At 39.4% G+C, this 22,144-nt stretch overlaps 2 protein-coding genes across 4 annotated transcripts in view; both read left to right on the top strand.

Moving 5' to 3' along the window:
• rabgap1l (RAB GTPase activating protein 1-like) overlaps positions 1-22,144 on the top strand; it is a 110,554-nt gene that overhangs the window by 18,676 nt on the left and 69,734 nt on the right. For all 3 annotated transcript variants that reach the window (XM_046858402.1, XM_046858401.1, XM_046858403.1), the window contains exons 11-13: positions 1,358-1,484; positions 8,515-8,608; positions 10,836-10,986. In XM_046858402.1, the coding sequence (XP_046714358.1) occupies positions 1,358-1,484; positions 8,515-8,608; positions 10,836-10,986 (372 nt within the window). The remainder of the gene's footprint in view (positions 1-1,357; positions 1,485-8,514; positions 8,609-10,835; positions 10,987-22,144) is intronic.
• On the top strand, positions 17,205-21,549 carry gpr52 (G protein-coupled receptor 52). The gene has a single exon (XM_046858408.1). The coding sequence runs from the start codon at positions 19,024-19,026 to the stop codon at positions 20,140-20,142; it is 1,119 nt and encodes a 372-aa protein (XP_046714364.1). The 5' UTR covers positions 17,205-19,023; the 3' UTR covers positions 20,143-21,549.

Genomic DNA, 22,144 nt, shown 5'->3' with positions numbered 1-22,144 from the left:
CAGAGACTCGATGAAAGAAGTGCTCAAAAGACAACCCCTAACGAACCAATAAATTGCACGTAATCTGCCGCTCTGATTACACCTGGCTCTCTGTGAACCCCATTAACGTACAGGTTTTCCAGGAGTGGCCTCTCAGAGACTACCCCCAACCCCGGCTCACTGGCTGCTCCTTTTAATTTCCTCCCGTACACGTAATTATATTTAAAATGATATAAAATTGCACTTTGGTCTATAACAGGAAGAATAAATGTGATTTAATAAAAAAATCTTGCAGGATAATTCGGGTTCGAACAACCAGAATGAATGCAATTTCATTTGAATTTCTACCCTGCACATTTATCAGTCACATGCACACAGCACACTTACTGCAGGGTTACTGAGTCCACACCTCCTACATGCACTGTGCATTTCCTCCATCACAAAACACACATCATTTCTCAAATCCTGCACACAAAATAGTGTCAATAGTGCGAATATTTACATAAAGTGTAACATCACATAAATGACATAAGAAATATCATATAGATTTGTTTTAAACTTCCTTGTGCAGTGTGTAAGCTGTTGTGAACTGTATTCGTTTTTATGCATGTCAGCTTATGACCGAACATAATGTTTATATGAATTTCCCAAATCTTTAATTAATTCCTATAAGGTCCTGGTAAGTTTCCAACTTGGAATATTTCCAAAAAAATTCCCCATGGGAAGTTTTCAGAAATTGACACTAAATTTTCCACCTCTTTGCAACCCTAGTTATAACTGCTCGAAACATTTACCCCTGTTGGTGCCATGTAGCCTGACTAATGTCTCTCACAATAATTGCCCCCCCCACCCCGTTTGTGTTGTGCCTCATCCTTCTCAACTTTCAAAAGATTTCAGGGTTACACTGAGCTCATTTAAATTAAATATGATGCCCGAGTAGCTCTGACATAATTGGTATACTTATAAACATTAGTCTGCATAGACTGTGGGTTGATGTACATTCCTGAAATTGGTGCCCCAGAAGGAATAATTTCCTGCTGTGAAACTCTGTCACTACTAAAAGCCTGTGTAAGTATCATATCTGTTTTGCATTATTATTATAATTATTATTATATCCAGCTCTTGCTTGCTTTGTTTGTTCACTCGTTGATGTTGATGTTGCTAGTGCGTTTAATTCACGTAAACGCATCAGACTTAAGCCTTGAAAATGTTTTATTTATTTGACGTTTCAGGCTTTGAATCATTAAACAATACAGGGTTATAAACGAAACCCTTCTATCTTTATTGCCAGGGAGAGATGGAAGGAGGAGGATTTCCATGTTTTCTCTGCGTCCACATGCAGTGGAACATGCACATTTACCGAGTGTTTTGTGCGTAGGGCTTGACGAAGGGCAGCCAAGGAGACTCCATATATGAAGTCGTGAGTCTTCAGAGGGAATCGGAGCGAGCCGGGGGATCTCAAGGCCGCTTGCAGTCTCCAACTGAGGAGGAGGAGCCGGAGGAAGGTGAGAGAAGGACACGAAAAATACAAAATTATACATCTGTAACATTTCTATTACTCCTTTTCCTGTCTGTCTGTCTGTCTCTATTCTAACGTCCCCTTTCTATTAGTTATAAAACAGTCCATAGCTCCATACATTCTTTCTTTCCCTCTCTCGCTCGCTCTCTCTCTCGCTCTCGCTCTCTCTCACACACACACACACACACACACTATGATAAGTAATTGCATGCCCGCATGCAAGCTGATTGAAGAATGTACCCCCTTTCGCTGATCCTGTGAAGCTCTGTGGTGTTCAATTTACAAGAAAAATGACCATGTCTCTGGGCTTATTTAGATTGCCTTCTGAGAACATGTGAGGAGGCAAAGGGAAAAAAAAAAGAAACGTTTTTTTCTTTCCACTTTCCCCTGGCAGCGTAGCCTAGCTGATGAGTGAGACCATCAGTCTAGATTTTCAGTCTCTATCTCTCTAGACACAGAATGGCACTGATATCCAGTCAAGCACATTTGCTCCCTCTGCACTTTCTCCCTCATGTTTTGGCAACTGCAAACGAAGTGTTAATTTAGTCAGTGGCTTCGAGCTCCTTAAAATGTGTCTTTTTTTATTTTATTTTTTTCTTCCCCCCCATGTGGTTCCCATGGTACTCAGATTTCCAGATAAGTGTTACTGCTCAGATAATGGGTGAAATGTAGAATAATATTGAGTAAATTGTTTTAACATTTGAATATCTTCTTATACGTTCCATAAAGGTTGCCAGTTGATTAGCTCGTCACATTTCTGCGTGTGCATACCTTTTGTAGTTTGGCAGGAATACACATTTTGTAACGATGCAATAACAAAGTTTCAAAAAGTAAGAAGTCTAAAGTATCTCATTGTGTCATTTGACAAAATAGTAGTGGTTGACTGATTTTTATTGATAGCTGCGTAATCAACCGATTGTTTTTAAAATAGAATAAAATAAACAATTCTATGTAAAATAGAACTGAACTTTTTTTTACAAAAAAATAAAACATTACTGAATCATGAAAAATGAGTTCAATGAAATAAATATGAATATATTCTTCTTTTTTCGGCTTCTCCCATTAGGGGTCACCACAGCGGATCATCCGTCTCCATTCTTTTATTTATATTAATTATATAAATAAATATTGAGGAAAATAAGACATTAAAACTGAAACAAAAAGCAACAAAAATAGTTACATCTAAAATGAATAAAAAGACTTAACAGCATCTGATGTCAGCTGTAACTGTATAATGACACTCCAGCCACAGACGCAACCCAGAAAAACTATTGGTATGGATTTTTGCTGATAGCTCCGGCAATCAACTATCAGTGCCGAATATGTGGTAGTTTCCATAGCAATGGTGAGCCAATGAAATGTCAGCAAGTCACACTAGTAAGAGGAAACTGTGCAACATGGACCAATGCTTTCATTAGAATTTCAGATTTTTCAAGTTAGATACGACTCACCATGCACATACAAAGTATTGGAACACTTGTGCACAAAGCCAGCTCCATGAAGGTATGCTTTACTCTGGGGTTGGAGTGGAAGATCTCCTGTTATAGAGCTCTGATCTTAAACCCTATTGAACAGGATGAATGGGAAGGCTGACTGCACCCCAGGACTCCTCACCTACATTGGTAACTGACTTTTACTAACACCTGAGTGGCTAAATCTCCACACTCTTAAATCAAGTGGGATGTTTTCTTGAAAAAGTGAAGGTTATTATAACCACCTTCTCAAATTCCTCATATTATCATACATCATATAATCATACATCTTGTGCCTCTGGCCATTTATCAAAATCACAAATTAAAAGCACATGCAGAATTCCTCTTTTAGCTCAGAAAGGAACTTTCACAATAGCTGCCCCAATCTGATTAAAACTGGAACTGTGGTTACTATGGTTACAGTTGTTTTATTCAATTCATTTTTATTTGTATAGCGCTTTTAACAATGACCATTGTCTGAAAGCAGCTTTACACAGATAATGTGGTAAAAAAGAATGAGTGATTGTTCTTTCTAAGTGTAAGTGTGTCCCTAATGAGTGAGCCGGTGGTGACTGTGAGTAGTATAACCTCCCTAGGATGGCATCAGGAAGAAACCTTGAGAGGAACCAGACTCTAGAACCAGACTTTATTATAGATAAAAGATGTTGAGGTGAATCCGTGTAGCAGACGGTTGACATGAAGTATGGTCCAAATTCATCCTCAAAGCTCCTGTTACTCTATAATTTGATCGATCCCCATGCAGTAGATGTGAAATTGTCCCCACCTGCACAGTGGCTTTCAATCGAAGGGAACACCATCCAGAGACAGGACGGGATGAATCGGGCAGAGCCGAGGAGAGGGGCAGGAACAGTTTTCACTGGTACCTCAGGAGCAGAGAGAGAGGAAAGAGGGGTTGACTGGGAGAGAAGGTTATGGATTATTAAGTGTTCTTATTGTTGTATAAAAGTTAAGCACACTGCAGTTGGGGATTCTGGCAAGACTCTCTATGGCAGCATAACTAAAAGGGAGAGCCAGAAGGTAACACAGACATGAGGGATCTCTGGGATAAGAGACGACCCACCACACCACCGTCAACAAACCTGAGTGAACACGTGAGGGGACGACAGCATACAAATATCTCAGTTCACCAAAAACTCGGTATCCATGATCCTTCCAGATCTGCTCCTTTACCTAAGAAAAAAAAAAAAAAAGACTTGACTAAATAAGTATGTATTCAGCCTCGACTTTAACACTTGGATCCAACACTGATTGGAAGGCTGTTCCATAACTGTGGGGCTTTATAAGAGAAACATCTGCCTCCTGCTGAAGTCTTCATGATTTAAGGTACCAACAAATAGCCTGCACCTTTTAAACCAAATAGGCGCGTCATGGTTAAGTGCTTTAAACTTCAGTAGTAGTATTTTATAATCAATGTGAGATTAAATTAGGAGCAGTGTAGACTGATTAAACAGGGCTGATGTGGTCATATTTTCTAGATCTGTTTACTCAAACACCCAGACAGTAAAGTGTAACAATAGTCTAATCAAGATGTAACAAAAGCATGAACTAGTTTTTTTGCATCATACATCATACTTCTAATTGTAGCAATATTTCTGAGGTGAACGAAGGTGATCCTGGTAATAATATTCACATGAGCCTCAAAGGAAAGAATAGAGTCAATAATCACACCAAGGTCTTTGCTGTTCACACTCAGACAGAAAGACCATCCAGATATGCTACATAGTGGAAAGTATACATCAAGCTGCATGTGGTTCTAGTTTATAATGCAGCAGGTTTATTTGGAATTTTTTTTCAGTATTTTGAATGTTTGTCTTACATAAAGAAATAACAGCACATGCCCCCAAGACACAACAGCAGTAGTCACTATGCATACACAGCTGATCTGTATCTTACCAGTGTCAATGTATGATTAAAGTAGACTATGGTTGGACAGTGGACATGGTGATGTAAAGCTGTGTAAGCCTAACCTGCACAAAACTGGAATCGGAGGCTCTGGATATCTGATGCAGATGTTCAGTCAGCATCTTGGATCCTGCCCAAATAATAGTTGTTTATCTAAAGGATATTGGAAATGTATTAGTGTGTAATGTGATACGTTTGTTTTTCTCCATTCCTTTTTAATTAAAAACTTAATTAAAAAGCGAGGGGAAAAACATTTTCACTGGCTGCTGATGATTGGGAATTCTTGACCTCCCGTGTTTGGATCTTTTGTTTACATGAACATTAAGGTCAAAGAGTGTCTTAGTAGGTGTGTCTGCAGAGTCCCATAGGAAGAAAAAGTCCCTTTTATAGAAAGTGTAAATAAGGGTCTCTGGTCACAAGGGTCTCTTTTGATATGATGATGAAGCAGAACGATGTTATCCTGAGCATCCTGTGTCAAGGGCATTGTGAGAAAGGTTTGGTTTCCATCAACAAAGCATTGCATTTTTTTCATTTATTTTTCCCCTCAGCAACCCTGCAACGTAGATCACGTTACCAAGGCCTTTAAAAAGATGAGTCATTTTATTTGTCTGGTATTGCTCACTGCAAAGTTTGATCCTTTATAAAACCTCATTGCTGTGTTTTTTTTATTTTAACTTCCCTCCACATTTATTTATGTTTAGGATTTGTATCAGTGCGAATGCTGATCTTACGATGAGAGTTTATTATATAATAACTCCATTCGAAATCTGGCGGTACAGTTTTTAGGCCACTGTGCATGCGCGTAGCTTTCGTTTCTTTTTCTTTTTTTGTGTGTATGAGGGTGCTGGAAGAGAAAACTTAAGCTGCTGTGTCACCTTAGGACATAGCAGGCACTTAAAGACCTCTATGTCCACGTCCATCTCGCCTTTTGTTTTCTTTCTCTCTGCTTGCTCTTCCTCCCCCTCCCCCACCCTAATTTTCTTATGCGCATCACAAGAACCTCAGTCCAGATGTTTGGTGTGCCAATGAACTTGGTTAAGGATTTGCAAAAATCAAAACGCTCAACATTGGGGAAAGGTCGCACACTGTGTACTATATTGATGCTACGTGACATCATGCGGGTGTCAACCACCAACTTTGCGAAATCACTAAACTCCAGCGGAAATTCCTGCCGTAATGAAGTTGCGAGAGTCAATAGCTGGGTAATATAGTTACGTGCATACAATAGGCGTCATTGTCGTACAGTCTACATACACATTGTACCCAAGTTTATTAGGTCATGTTGAAGAATCTTAAGACTGCTGAATTAGAAGGCATCAGAAAGCATTTTTTACATCCTCTACTCTGATCTGAAACCGTTTTTTTTTTAGGTTTGTAGTAGTCTGTAGTTATCTAAGGTAATCTAAGCTCGTTAAAGGTCTTCCTCATCTCGCCTTCCAGTGATGTTGCAGCCGTATGGCTGTATGTCGTGTCAAACGTCTCTGTGGCAGATTTGCTCAGTTTCACGCAGGAATTCTACATTCCACTATGATATATAATGGATTATAATTCAACCATGCATTCCATATATGAAAGCAAAGCTGTTGTGGAAAATCATGACTTGCTCCTGAAAGGTGGTCCCACATCCTATATTTTGTTGTTAGTTTTAGACATTTCCGATAACCAACTCTCAGTTTGTGTTCTGCTGCAACCTACGTCTACTGACCAGTTAATAGAAATGCAATCTACTGTACATGTCTTTCGGGTAGAACATACTAATCCAGACCTTCTGATTCGTAAATTTATCATTGCATTTCATAAATCCAGCTCTGATTGAAAGCAAAGTCCTGGTCTCTTGGACAAGTTCTAAGATTGCACCAGAGCAGAGCTATGCACCTCAAAGTTCATTATTAAGACTCCTTTGTTTTGAGGCGATATTGAGGTTTACGTCTACATTACATCTAAGAGAAAATCCTTACATTTGTACCTTTTATGAAAAGAGTCATGAGGATGCAATCAGAGGTGCATTACTACTCTTACATTTAAATGGCAAGGTTTCTTGTAGTTTCAGATCAGTAGTGGTCAAAGGTGTTGCACCAATGTTGGAGCAAATTCCCTGTCTACCCAAGAGAATCAAGAGTTTCAGATCCTCAGGACCGTTTCATAATATATCTCTGACTGCCATGGTAGATAAGTGCTTTTTTTTTTTTCCTGCACATCTCTATTCCCCTCAAAGACTGTTTGATCCCATCAGCAAACTGCAAGCATAAAACATGTCTGTAGTATGGATTTAACACAACTTGTCATGCAGACTGTGAGAAAGGGGATGTCGAGGCACCAAGGGTGCTGCTGGGATTATAATGACCCTTGCGAACATTAGACTTCAGACACTTCATTTATCACCAAAAGCTGCTACACTGCTGGCACTCAGCGTTTCCTTTCTTGTGCTTTCACTCTATCCAGAAAAGTGTTTCCAGCTTGAGGTTATACACCGATCAGCCTTAACATTATGACCACCTGCCTAATATTGTGTTCACCACTGTTCCTTTCTTGGAGCACTTTTAATAGATACTGACCACTGTAGACGCATCCCACAAGAGCTGCAGTTTTGGAGATGCTCTGACCCAGTCATCTAGACGTCACAATTTGTCAGATGCCATGATAAAGAGATAATCAGTGTATTCACTTCACCTCTTATGTTATATTGCTATAATATTATGCCTGTTCAGTGTGTGTATGTAAAGATTTGTGCACATTGGACTATAAAATCTACGTGTTTTTGAACATCTTATTCCACGTCATGTTCCTAATTGCGTTATAATAATCTCCACTCTTATAGGAAGATGTTCCACTAGATGTGGGAGCATGATGGTGTCAATTTGTGCTCATTCATCCATGAGCTTTTTAGCAGGCCGATCGAGATCTTCCATTGCAACCGATGTAAAGCATATTTTTATAGAGCTGCAGCATCGTCATGTCTACAACTTTGTGGTAACGTTTTGGTTAAGAACCAAAATTGGCTAGAAAAATTCAGGTGTCCCAAAACTGTTCTCAATACAGTGCATGTTTTTCTGTGTAGCTGCTTTGTGACAACACAATATTGAACTGAAGGCACTGTAGAATAGATATAAATGATCTGAAACTAAGCAAATCCGCTATGCTGTTACAGGAAGGTTGTGTGATCGTCTCATTGAGTCTCATCTCAGTTGTATGTAACAGTTTGAGAGCCGAGTCAATCCGTATTCTCCTTCCTTTTGTTTGCACATGTGCACTCAGAAGCTTTGAACCCAAGGACTGCATGCATAAAAACTGAGTGCTTTTCAGCCCTGAGCTGTGAAGCTTACTCATCACTCCTGCCTTTCAGCAGAGCCCCCCTACACACACTCTCACTCTCTTTCTCTCACTCTTTTTCTCCCACACTCACCCACAATTTGTGGCCAAGACGGCCACATTACCTCTCTAGCCTCAAGGGGAGCGAATAAGAAGGTGCACTGGTGTATTAGAGGACAAATGTAATATGTAAAATGTAATACCTTAAATGGTAAAATGAGCTTTGATACGAAGCCCAAACACTTAAAAAAAAATTAAATAAAAAAAAACGCTCTCTCAATACTCATCTTTGATTTCATTCTTCTTTTACAGACAGCGACAGCGAGATCTCCAGTGGTACTGGAGATGTGTCTAAAGACTGTCCTGAGAAAATTCTGGAGTCTTGGGGTGGCATCCTCTACCGATGGTGAGGCAACAAACATTACACAAACCGATCTTATAGAGAAACCCTGTTCTCGGTGCACTTGCCCTTCTAGGTAAAAATTTTGAAGGAGTTCGCCAGATGGGTTGTTCCAAGCATCTTTGAGAACTCTCTTTTTCAAATCCTAGACAAAGTCTTTAATTTTGAGATCAGGACTCTGTGGGGAACTATTTCTTCCAGGACTCTTTGATCTTCTCTATACTAAAGATTGTTCTTAATGACATTAGCTGTATGTTTGGGGTCATTGTCCTGCTGCAGAATCAAGTTAGGTCCAATCAGATGCCTCCATGATTTATGGTTCAGTGCATTCAGAAAGTATTCAGACCCTCTTCACATTTTTTACATTTTATTTTGCAGCCTGATATTGCGATTGTTCACATAGTTTTTTTCCACCTGTTAGTCAACACTCACTCAAAAAAAATAAAAATGCTCAAGGGCCTCCCATTTCTCTTGATCGCTGCTGAGATGTTTCTCCTCTGAGACCATGTCAACAGTGAAGCATGTTGGTGGAAGCATCCATGGAAGCATGCTGTGGGGGTGTATTTATTTTTTGCTTGCTGCAGGGACTGAGCATCTGGTCAGGGTTCAAGAAATGCTGAATAGAGCAAAGTACAGAAATATCCTCAATAAAAACCTGTTCCATAGCACTCAGTCTGGACCAAAAGTTCGCCTTCCTACATGACAACAACCCTAAGCACACAGCAAAGACAACAAGCTTAGGGACAACTCTGTGAATGTCCTAGAGTGGAACCCTATTAAACATCTCTGGAGAAAGGGTCACCATCTAACCTGACCCAGCTGGAGAGGATTTGTCACCCAAAAAGACTGTAATTGGTCAAAATATTTACCAGCATGTGATGATTATTATTATTATATATATTATTTTTTAATAAATGTACGTACATTTTTAGATTTGTTTTCACTTTCTTATTTTAACGATTGTATTATCAGGCTGCAACATAACAAAATTGAGGGTATATACACACACAATGCTACTTGGTTAATGGCTTTCTTAACACTTTGTGCAAAATGGCCGATTATTAAAGTACGACATGGTGCCTAAAATATTGAAAAAATACGCTGGTGAAGTAGCGTAGCTATCTGGTCACCACATAGATATCTGCTCATGTGCACTACACTTCAATAGAGCTGTACGAAAGCAGCGAGAAATATCAGTGGGAAACAAAACAACAACTTGCTTTTCATACTTCATGTTTGTGATCAGCACTTTTCTTACACCGCATGAATAACCGCATGCCTTAATGGGAAAACAGGGTGAAGATCAATTACAACAGGGTCGGTTTACATGCGGTCCTGCATGTTCCTGTTTTCAAGGTAAACATGAACAATGATATTCGGGTATTTTATAAAGACAGAAAAAAATACTTAAATAAACGATGCGTAAGAAATTGTTTTGTAAGTGAGCTGCTGTAAGATAGCAGATACTTGATACTCGTCTTTTTGGCTGTAAATGCATAAACATGGAAATTATATATTTTGGTTGAGATCAAGTCTAGAAGCAGGACACATTTGCATGTATGCTTAATTTCTTTACAACTATTTCTGACTTGTGTTCAATTAAATTTTTATAGCACTTTGAACAATGGACATTGTCCCAAAGCAGCTTTATATAAATAAATAGACTGCAAATATTCAGCTTCATTATTTAGTGTCTATATGTTTATTCCTAATGAGCGAGCAAAGGTGAAGGTGGTGAAGAGGAAATAATTTCCTTCATACAGTATGAGGAAGAAACCTCTAAAGGAACCAGACTCGAAAGGGATCCTCGTCTTCATTCATTCTAGTTCCCTGATGGAGACTCGAGTGCAAAACTCATAGCAACTGTGCTACTACGCCACTGCACCACTCTGTTTATATTAATTACAGTCCAAATCCATCTTCATGGTTCATGAGTTTAACCTCTACATAACCTCATAGATCTTTAGACTGTTCATGCAGAACCAACCTCAGCACAGAAATTTGCTTCCAATCCAGAAATTCCATTTAGATGTAGTGCATCTGGATGAATCGGGTTCGAAATGAGGAAAGGGACAGGATCATTGTTACCTCAGGAGCATGTGGAGCTTGATTGGGTTTAGGGTTGTGGGGTTAGTAGGCTTCATCCAAACATTTCAGTTTATCCACCCTATATCCATGATCTTCTTAGGATCTGCTCTTACACCTAATAAAAACCTGTGTGTGTGTTTTTCAGGCATGGGAACCTGTCTTCTCGTCCTAAAGGGCTGTCCGCTCTGGTGAGACCCGGGATTCCCGAGGCCCTGCGAGCTGAGGTCTGGCAGCTCCTGTGTGGCTGCCAGGATGAACAAGATCTGCTGGAGATCTACCGCATCCTCATCACCAAGGTAAAGAACAGAAACTCCAGTGTTTGTGTTTTAAGGGCTCGAATAGATCCAGGTGGGTGAAGCTTCAGGCGGCTTTCCTCAGAATAAATTTAGTATCCGTCAGAAAAAGGAATGCATTGTTTTGTGTTACCGGTGTCCTGTAGGTGTGTCTTTGGGCAGAGATCATTGTGTTTTACTGTGTAGTCGATATGAAACGCGAGAACAGAACCAGCTTCAGGTTAGCGATCTTAGAAATATGTGAAAAAGAAATAGGTGGTTGGTTGGTACTTCAGCCTTTTATATTCTTTTGGTCTCATATCGAAGGGAAATATGAGAGTAAATGGAGCCAAGTTTATAGTCTGAATAATTTATTGTTAAATATTCTATAGAGAATATTTCAGGTTCTGGTGCAAATTTTTTTTTTTTTAATGGACATGGGTCAGAATTTTGGGTTGGACAATTAAACAATGTATAAAAAAATTTGTATATATCGATTTGTCCTTTTCATTGATTTCATTGTAGTATGTTCTGCCAGGATTTGAGGTTCTGATAAACGTTTTAAACGAGTGTGGGTCAGGATTTGGGTGCTGGCCCACATTTTAAATGGACATGAGTCAGGATTTCTGGTTCTGGTGAGGTTTTAAATGACCATGGGTCAGGATTTTTTTTATTCTGGCACACGTTTTAAATGGACATGGGTCAAGATTTATGGTTCTGGCCCAATGTTTAAATAGACATGTATAAGGCTTTGGGGTTCAGGTGCACATTTTGAATGGATGTGGATCAGAATTTTGAGTTTTGCCTCACGTTTTAAATGGACATGGTTTAGGAATATTTAGTTCTGTGCACAATTTAAATGTACATGGGTTAGGACTTTTCAGTTCTGGTGACGTGGGTCATGATTTGGGGGTTCTGGTGCAAGTTTTAAAGTAACTTTTAATTTTCTTTTTGAACGAATGTTAGTACATTAAATACTGTATATTGAAGGGGACACTTTGTCACTTAAGGCACCTAATAAATCTAGTAGAACCTCTTCCCAGAACAGTGGAAATGATTATTAGAGTGAATAAGGACTAAATGTGGGGACGTTGGGATGTGAATAGCACATACCGATCTTATGATTGGTGTCCACAAACATTTGTCTTCATTATTCCATACATTTATGATGTTAATAACTGACACACCAGGGTTTTTTTTGTGCCAGTGTTTACAATATCGGCATCTTTGCGTGATGTCCATCAACTCAATGTTCTTATCAGAATCGATGGCAAGCAGTGCGTTTTAGGCAGAAACTCATACATCTTGCTGTTGAGCTTATCCAAGGAACAAATTGTAAATTTTTTGGTTTTCTCATTATAATGATTTAATGCTTGATTGACATCTAACTGTAATATGTTTGTTTTATTTTTTCAATTTTTATTTCTTTTTTCCTGTGGTCTTACTGCATACAGCGGAACAGTCACTGTATCTCAAACCCTCAAAACATCTCAAAGCCACATCTAAACCGCGTGCTCCGTTGCCGCTCTTGATTCGAGAAGGCATATTAATGTAGCTCTGGCATTTCTGCAGGCTATGTTCTACATGTACATGTTTAAAAAGCTAATTCTTTCATGTTGTTCTTGGAGGTGCCCTCGTTCTCATGCGGCGCTCGAGTTGGAATGTTCCCACACTGAAGAACTATTGTTGACTCGCAAATCAGAAGCACAATTATCCCGACACAGTATAAGCAATACTCCACGAAATGGTGGAAAAACTATCTAGCGTGCCTTCTGATCATTATGTACATATGAATTTCCCATACATAAGTCAATAGAATTATACAGTGATGTTCTGACCACGGGTATTGAAAATTAGTTGTTTCCATACTATCTCCCTATTCGATTTTCTAAAATATATATAAAAAAAAATAAAAAATAAATAAATAAATATATATATATATATATATATAATTTTTATAAAACACAAACTGCGTCTACTCGAATCTGGATACATTTGAAAACGGTGTTTTTCCGCCTAAAAATGTTACGATTTGTAAACGCGCACACACTTTCGTTTTTAACCGATTCCCAAAAGTAGCTCGTCCGCGCCAAAACGTCTGAAAGCGCTCACGTCCCTGTACAGCGCATGATTGAAACGTAAGACGCTTCGACCCGCATCATTTCCGACTGCCGTTTATTTACTTTCTGGCGCTTTCCGGTGTTTTTCGAAAGCCTGCGTTTTTACAGCCCACACTGCAAACTGCGTTTTCACATTTTTCCACTTTGGAGATCGTTTTCAAAAAGCCACGTTTTTGTTGAATGAAAACGCCGTCTCAGTGCGGACGGAAGGTCAAAACACAGAGGAAAATATATAATGTTTTGAAACATAAACATATCAGTGTGGACATGGGCAAAAGAATGTTAACGGACTTTCGTTTTGTTTTGTGGTTTCTTGGTGAATTGCTCATGAACAATCCTTCTATTGCTGTCGGATTCAAGATTTACAAATAATTTTAGTTTTAGAATCACAGTTTTAATAAAATTCTGTGAATCGAACGTGGTTTGGTTTTGGTGTTCATTTGTACGAGCTTTAGTACCTTCCGGCAATTATTTGGTAATAACTGCGTACATCAGATATTCTGCCTCTGACTTACATCAGAGATTTTTTTTTTCCCAATTGTTAAATACAGTCTTAAAAACTTTAGGGAAGTCTGCATATTTGAGTCTGAAAATTTTTCAATTTTGAAATGAAAAAATGTGTAGGAACCCTGATATAAAAAATATTCCTTGCGAATGCAAATAAGCTTTTTTTCCCTGCTTCATCCCCTCGCTATTTTCTGTGTCAAATGCGAACGCACCCTGCATAAGAATGCACACGAACAGGGTACAGTGATTTTTCCATTATGATTGTGTGATGGACTGGAGCTCGGTTGGAAGTGAGGATTTTCCTGCCTTCCCTTTTTTTGTGCTCTTTGTCTTGACCTGCCAAAAATCAATTTACCATCGAGACCACATACCCTTCATCCACCCCCACCCCCCCCCTCAACCCTGCTTTCTCCAGAGCTCAGATCACTCAAGCACATTGCTGTTCCATAGGCTGTTAAAGGGCACACTGAAATCTTTTCGATAATTCCTAAAGGGCTTGTGTCGGAGTGTGAAGGAAATTTTCTAGAGCTCCAAGATCATGGTGCATTTTCTTTTACCTTTAAATCAATAGTCGTGTTACTTGATGCACCAGGGAAATATGACATTATTGAGAAGAAGGGTGGCAATTATAAAAGATGGGCTGAGAATAAAGAAGGATAATTGTTTTTTTTTTATATATATATATATATATATTTATATATTTATACCCTGGCTGGCAGCTCTTGCCCCAGGATTGTGCGGTTGCCATCGCCTCTCACGTCGGCAGAAATAGCTGCCATCCAGACGAACTGCTAAATATACGCCGCTTTATGTAACGCAGGTTCTGCAAAGGTGCAAGTATAATTCATCCCATTATTAATTCCATTTGTAGTTTAGCTAATGGTATTGATATAACCATTGTGAGGCTATTAATAAAAACAAGAGAGCCAGAGATCTGGGCTGATGGGGCTGATGGGGCTCCTGCGCTCGACAACTTATTAATGGCTCTGTCTCAGCTTATCGATTCTGATGCTGATTGAATCTTTAGTAATTGTGCCATTGGTCGTTGTAGGAATATTAATGTATGCATGTTATAATGCTTTAGAAATCGGCTTCTTTTTGCTCATGCTTTTGAATTAGGATATAAATTCAAAACTCGTAGAATATAGACGTGATTTATACACTCTACAGAGAAAAGTATTGAAACACCTGACTTTCCAAACTATACATGGTCCTTCTCCAAACCGTAACCACACATTTACGGGATGTTTTTGGATGTGGTAGAATGAAATTTTCCCTTGTTCCAGCTCCTTGAAGATATGATTTACATGGGTTGGACTGGCTCTTGATTGGCGCTGACCTCAATCCTATTAAACACATTTTGGGATGAACTGGAACACTGACTGCACAACAGGACTCCTCACCTCACCAACACCCTTGTGGCTGAAGGAATCTCCACAATTTTCCACAAACACATTCCCAAATGTAGTGGAACATCTCCCCAGAAGGGTGTGGAGGTTATTTATAGGAGCAAACGGAGACTAAATGTAATTAGGATCTTCAGAAAGCACCTACCAATCTCATGTTCAGGTGTTCGTATAGTGTATGCGACGACTTTTCCGTTTGTTGCCGTAGTGAGTAGGTCTTAATGGAATCTTCGTATTCCATGATGCACGAAACCTCATTTTCCAGCTTTTTCTTAACCTTCACCTTTCTGCTCACTCAGAATACCGACAGACATTTTCCCATTTTTGGAGACTAAGTTGATTTTTAAGAAGCGATTAGTCAAAGTGCGTATTAGATTTAGTTTTTCATCCGTTTCCCAAAAGTTGCTTATCCACACTCAAATCTCTGAAAGCGCTCACGTCCCTACACTGAGCAAAACCTAAGACCTCCGTCATTTACACCCTCGTTTATTTACTTTCCTGCTCTCCGGCAGCAACGACAAAAAATACGTCATCATTTTTAAAAAGAAAGTTTTCAAATTTGTCCACTTTGGAGATGGTTTTCAAAAAGCTACGTTTTCGTCTCACCCAAAACAACAACGTATTGTGTGGACACGGCCTCATTCCCCACGCGTTTGTGCTGCACGAGTGTAGAAAAGTGTTTTATTCTACGAAGTCCTGAAGCGAGATACAGAATTAGATGCTACGTTTGTCTGTGCATGAAAAGTCTCATTTGCTGTCCACCAAGAGGCTTAAACTCTCCGTCTCTGAGACAAATCGCAGTTTTATTCTTTTTTTTCCCCTTTCTTCAAAAACACTTTCCTGTGCTGCCGCCACCTTTTTTTTCCATCTGCTTGTGGGATTAATTATGTAGTTCTCACCAGTCTGCTTAAGTAGATTATCGTCTTTATGGAGCATGTAATTAAATCTTTGATGGCAGATCATTTTTGTAGTTTATTTGCATTTGTCATTTTTGTGCACACTGGATTTCTAAGACCGTTTCTGTTATATTGTGGAAATTAATTAAAATTAATTTTTTTGCAATGTTAATTTATTGAATTATGAAAGTGACACTTGATCGAGAATTATTATTTTTATTTCTTAATCACGTCTCCATAATACCACATTACATTACATTTGCAAAACAGCTCATGTTATTGATATTTCTCATTAGCCGCATTGCTTCGAGGTTCAATTACGTGACTTTAAATCGAGCTTCTCTTGCCTACGCAATTTGCATGAAATGTGAAGCAAAGCGGGGGGCAAAGGGGTAGCACCTGCATAAGAAACTTTATTATTATTATTATTATTATTATTAATGTATTACTTTCTTAAGGCAGTGTTAAATCCCACAGACTCGGTCTGATATAAATATAAAAACCTTTTCCTAAATGATCTTTGTAGTCTTTTTATTTATTTATTTATTAATTTTTGTGTTTGTTTTATTTTGTACACATTAAAATTGTTTGCACTGCAAAAGCTCAGATGTCATCATCTTTTTTATTTATTTATTATTTTTATTATTTTTTTGCCGATTTGCAGATTTCCATAAAGTACATTGCTGAACAGTTCAAAAGTGCATTAAAAGTCGTTTATTTTGTCAACCGGGTCTGTGGGTTCTGCTGAGCTGCATATGAAGTGCCTGTGGGACAAGATGGACTGTTTCTCACAAAGCTCCCCCAGTCCCCTTTAGACCAGCTGCGTTCATGCTTCTCCAGCCTCAACACCCCCTTTTTATATACAACAGAGCCCCGTTCTTACATGTTTCTTAATTAGGGTTACAAATTTATTCTCGTAATTTACACTTTATTGTCGTATTCCTACGACTTAATTCTTGTAATTTCGACTTAATTCTTGTAATTACGACCTAAGTCCTGTAATTTTGACTTTCTTCTTAAATAAAATCCTCTAAAACGGTGTGTGTGTGTGTGTGTGTGTGTGTGTGTGTGTGTGTGTGTGTGTGTGTGTGTGAGCATTATAATAGAAATCGATCATTTTAATTTTAGTTTGGTTTTGCAGGACAAATGAGGGGAATGCATCCAGATTCTTTTATCTGCAAAACACACCCCTTTGCTTGTCCTTGTCCCCTATAAACACACTCTTTCTTTCTCTTTCTCTCTCTCTCTCTCTTTTATACACACACACACACACACACACACACACACACAAAACCCTTTAATCTCTAATTTGTTCCTGTTTGTTGCGCTGTGTTGGCTTCTCTGTGGGAGGGTCCCAGTCGGCTAAAAATGCCTGGCAACTGTAACCAACGGGGCAGAGATAGAAATGCCCTTCGATCACTGCCACAGTGGAGTGAGGGGGCAGAGAAAGAAATGACATGAGGACAGAAAGAAATTGGGGCAAGGAGCTTTGAGAAAGGAGAGCGGAATCAAGTCGATTAGTTTTGAGTGGGATTTTTCTCTGCAGGAAGGAAGATCGTGGAAAAATCAGAGAGGGAAAAAAAAGAAGACTGGCATGTTGGAGGAGTTGAAAGAGAAGCAGGACCTCAGGTGCAGCCCATAGGGAAGGCGGAGAAAGTGTGTGCGCATGTGAACGAGAGGGAGAGGGAGCCTGGCAGCGAGGGAGGGAGCGTGTGAAAAAGAGACGGAGCACAAGATCGAGCAAACGAGTGCGAGAGAGAGAGAGCGGGGGAGAGGGAGGCGAAACCACTTACAGCATCTCTTTCCCACTGCGCCAGCAGTTCAGGGCTGCTTATCACCTCTGCGCTACTGCTTCTTTTTCATCTTGTCGTTTTTGTTACACGGGTTTTTCTCTCAAGCCCTTTTTGTTTTCTCATCTGCTTTTTCCGCTCACTTTCTCCTGTATTTAATCCTACAAGCGGGGGACTCGTATCGGATTGCTGGAAGCGCCGATCGAAGACGACAGCGGCAGGACCACGTACCACATCATCATGTGTTTGCTTTACGAAGTTCTGCTGAAAGAAGGAAACTAACGCATACGGACTTCAGAAACACCGACGAGCGAATGAATCCCGGCGTATCTTCTGTAACACGCAGGATAACGGATACGCAGACATACGGGTCAAATGGAAAAGAACCTGTTCGTTTGGTCAATCACGTACGCGTACGTAATGGCTAGGTATCAAAACGCATCACTTTTTCTGGATACCTGAAGAGATTTTCACCTTGTCGAACAAAAACGCTACCTTTTTATAAAGTTTTTCATTTACCGTCACTTCAGGAATAAGTAAATGAACAGACTGAAGCCGGTCTTTATGGTAATGCTGTTCTGAAAATTTCATTTTTGCTCAAACTGTGGACGCTGATCCCTTTTTAAATTTTTTTTTTTAAACGTGAAAAAACAAAACGAGCTGCTGTAGTGTATTTCGGGTGCCTCGGTTTGGATTTCGGACAGTCGGAAGCTCACGAGCGCGTCTGTGGAGCAGCCGTGAGGTCCTAACTGTCGAACACCACACAACTTTTAACCCTATTCTTTTTTTTTTATTATTCTTCGATTTTCTAACTAATTCCAGAAGCTATGACCTGAAAACTATTGCTTTTGAACCCCCAGTGGCTGATTTTAATTTTTTTATTTGTTTCAAGATTTCTTTTATTTTTTATTTTTTTATTACTCTTGTCATTTTTCATTTGAAAAGCTGTAAATCATCTAAATATTGGGAACTGTAATGCCTGATCTCAAATCCATTTACCCTCCGCCCCTTTTCGAGGACGGTCAAGAAAATCAGCACTGACATGATGCTTTTTATTTTTTTATTTTTTTTTTATAATGGCTACTATTCTCAGTGCCAGTTTTTTGTTTGTAAATGACAATTCTTGAATCTTTCGAGCATGACTGACTGGAGAAGAAACTTTTCTCTCTTTTTGGTCACTTTTTACTTGCACATATTTTGCCATCGTTTTTGTTTGATCTTTAACTGTGTTGAGAAGCAGAGGTGAGATGAAATACAAAATTAGATAGAAGAACATTACAGACCAAGAGTTTTGTTCACTGGCCTGAAGAACCGAGGAACTTTATATGACTGCACCAGGACAATGAACCGGTCGGGACTGATTGAGCGTTCCACAATTGAAAACGGTAGTTTTGGAAGTAGTGCGAGCGTGTCCCTGAACCACTCATGTCCTCTGGGTTGGGGACAGAACGAGGGTATTGGGACTTGCATCTTAGAGACTGGACTTATCGTGCTGCTGACGGTGCTCATTATTGCTGGGAATTTGACCGTCATCTTTGTATTTCATTGTGCCCCTTTGCTGCACCACTACACCACCAGTTACTTTATCCAGACTATGGCCTACGCAGACCTTCTGGTGGGCCTGAGTTGCCTGGTTCCCACTTTCTCTTTGCTTCACTACCCAGCCAGTGTCCATCAAGAACCCCTCACGTGCCAGGTGTTCAGCTACATCATCTCGGTGTTGAAGAGTGTTTCCATGGCTTGCCTGGCCTGCATAAGTGTTGACCGCTACCTGGCCATTACGAAGCCCCTCTCCTACAACCAGCTGGTGACACCGTGCCGATTGCGCTGCTGCATCGTCTTGATCTGGATCTACTCCTGCGTCGTGTTCTTGCCATCATTTTTCGGTTGGGGAAAGCCGGGGTACCACGGGGACATCTTCGAGTGGTGTGCTAATTTCTGGCCGACCTCTGCCCTGTTTACCGGCTTCGTCGTCTGCCTGCTTTACGCTCCAGCGGCCCTCGTGGTCTGCTTCACCTACTTTCACATTTTCCGTATCTGTCAGCAGCACAATCGGGAGATCAGCGAGCGCAGGGCGCGTTTTCCCAGCCAGGAGATGGAGGCCGGCGAAGGAGGGAGGCACCATACGGGTCATGGTCCCGACAGGCGCTACGCCATGGTGCTTTTTCGCATCACGAGCGTCTTCTACATGCTCTGGCTGCCCTATATTATTTACTTTCTCCTGGAGAGCTCACACATCTTGGACAGTCCTGCTCTATCTTTCATCACCACCTGGTTAGCGATCAGCAATAGCTTCTGCAACTGCGTCATCTACAGCCTGTCCAACAGCGTGTTCCGGCTCGGCATGCGTAGGCTCTCGCAGACGCTCTGTTCCTCCTGCTCGTTCAGCTCTTGTGCCCATGATGACAAGGACTTCAGAGATCCCAAGCCTAGAAAAAGAGCCAACTCGTGTTCAATCTGAAGAAGTCGTCATTAACCTCTGAATCTCACATCAAGGTTTAGGATTTGTACGATTAATATAATGTATCCCAAAGAGAAATGTGTTTATCGTTACTGTTTATCGGGATGCAACATTTCAGGAATTCTCAAGGAAACATTCAATGGGAATAAACTATTTATTTACAAAAAAATGCAGGATAGTCTATAACAGGAAACTTAAATATAGATGGAAAAAAAAATCTTACAGGGTAATTTTGGTTAAAACAACCAGCTTTAATGCAATTACAGTTCAATTTCTACCTGCACATTCATCAATCACATAAACACACAGCCCACTTACTGCAGGGCCACTGAGGCCACGCCCCCTACACTCCTCCATGACATTACACACATCATCTCTCAAATCCTGCACACTAAATCATGTCAAAAAACATTTCCTCCTTGTCGAGTTTTCACATGAAATTACACTAACAATTAAATCAAGTTAAAACTTTTTTTTTTTTATCTGTATTAGTTCACATGCACATCAGTTTATGACCAAACAATTCCCAAGATGAAGTTTCCATGGAAAGTTTCTGGTCTCTAATTGTTACTGATAAACTCACCCTGTTGGATTACAGCATCCGAACCACACACACTGATTGACTGCGTGCATCTGCGTAGTGTAAAAGTCATCAAATCGAAGGCTGGTATTTTGTCTGGTTGGACTTTTGTGCAAAAATATGCAAAAACCAGTCGTTAAACAACACCAAACAATAAGGAACTGGTCTGAACCTGTGTGTTGTTATTGATTTTCTCTTTGACTGCTTTATTGAAGTTTTTTTTTTTTCGATGTATATTTTTTACCTTCGACCACATCTGCTACCACAATGGCTGCTATATATTGAAAAGACTTATGAACGTTGTCCACATAAACTTTTCAAGTAAAAGAAATTGTGGCATGTGTCATCCTGGCAAATCTTCTCATGGCAAATGGACCTCCAAATCAGGGTGGCGTTCAAATACTGTGACTTAATATAAGCCTTGAAAGGGTAAGAAGCAAAGGTCAAACGAAGGGTAAACGTAGTCAATCCAAGTCACTGATATGCATTACGTTTTCTTTCTTAATTTTTTTTCTTCAGTTTCTTTAAATAGAAACGCTGAACTTTTGCATACGCACAATATTCAAATGCCGTTAGTAGTCGTGAAACATAACTTTGTTCCAGTCGGTATTATTCTTGGCAGCAAGTAATTAAACTTGTTCACCTGCAGTGACTCTGTAACCCTCTGGGGGGACACACAAAAAAGGAACCCCACAGTAAACACTTCATTTTTATTTATTTATTTTTTTAGTTTAATCAACATGTCTTGTTGAAGTGCTCGTTTCCTCATACGCGAGCAAATCACTTTGTTCGCACCTGCAATTCTCTGCACTTGTATCTTTTTTTGTCTTTGCCTCATATATATATATATATATATATATATATATATATATATATATATATATATATATATATATATATATATATATATAAAGAAATTAACTTGAATTTTATACTGTAGAAAATGTATTTTATTATTTATTTACATTTTCCTGATTTTCCTCATTAAGCAAAATCTTGATGGTCCTTTTTCGGCATTTATAAAAGTCTATATATGTTTGGAATTAATGTTTAATCTGCAAAAAACTAAAATATTTTTATTATTATTACCCATTTTACCAGCATCAATTTCTTTTTCAGTACACAGAATACAACACGTTTATATTCTGTACCTGTTCATGAATTTGCACATTTGTATCGTTTTTCAAGTCAAAACACATCCATGTTTGGATTGGTGAAGCTAAACCACATACTGATGGCATTTAGCTTAAAAAACGAAAGTATGAACTTGGTGAACTGCAAATCTTTCTGAAATCATCCTCCTGGGTGTGTATTTATTTAAGTGATTATATCAGTTTCTTGTCCGCACTCATCCTTAATTCGAGATAAAGTAGTAGTCGATAAATACGGAGCTCTTTATATACAGAGATTGAGCCTAGTAGA

This window comes from Silurus meridionalis, chromosome 9 (genome assembly GCF_014805685.1).
Source record: "Silurus meridionalis isolate SWU-2019-XX chromosome 9, ASM1480568v1, whole genome shotgun sequence".
In the NCBI taxonomy this organism is placed as follows: domain Eukaryota; kingdom Metazoa; phylum Chordata; class Actinopteri; order Siluriformes; family Siluridae; genus Silurus; species Silurus meridionalis.
Note: the sequence above shows the minus strand (reverse complement) of the source record. Positions and strands in the feature narration are given on the sequence as shown.

Bases quoted from the DNA above. Each gene is read 5' to 3' on its own strand.
- gpr52 (XM_046858408.1), top strand. From the start codon at position 19,024: ATGAACCGGTCGGGACTGATTGAGCGTTCCACAATTGAAAACGGTAGT.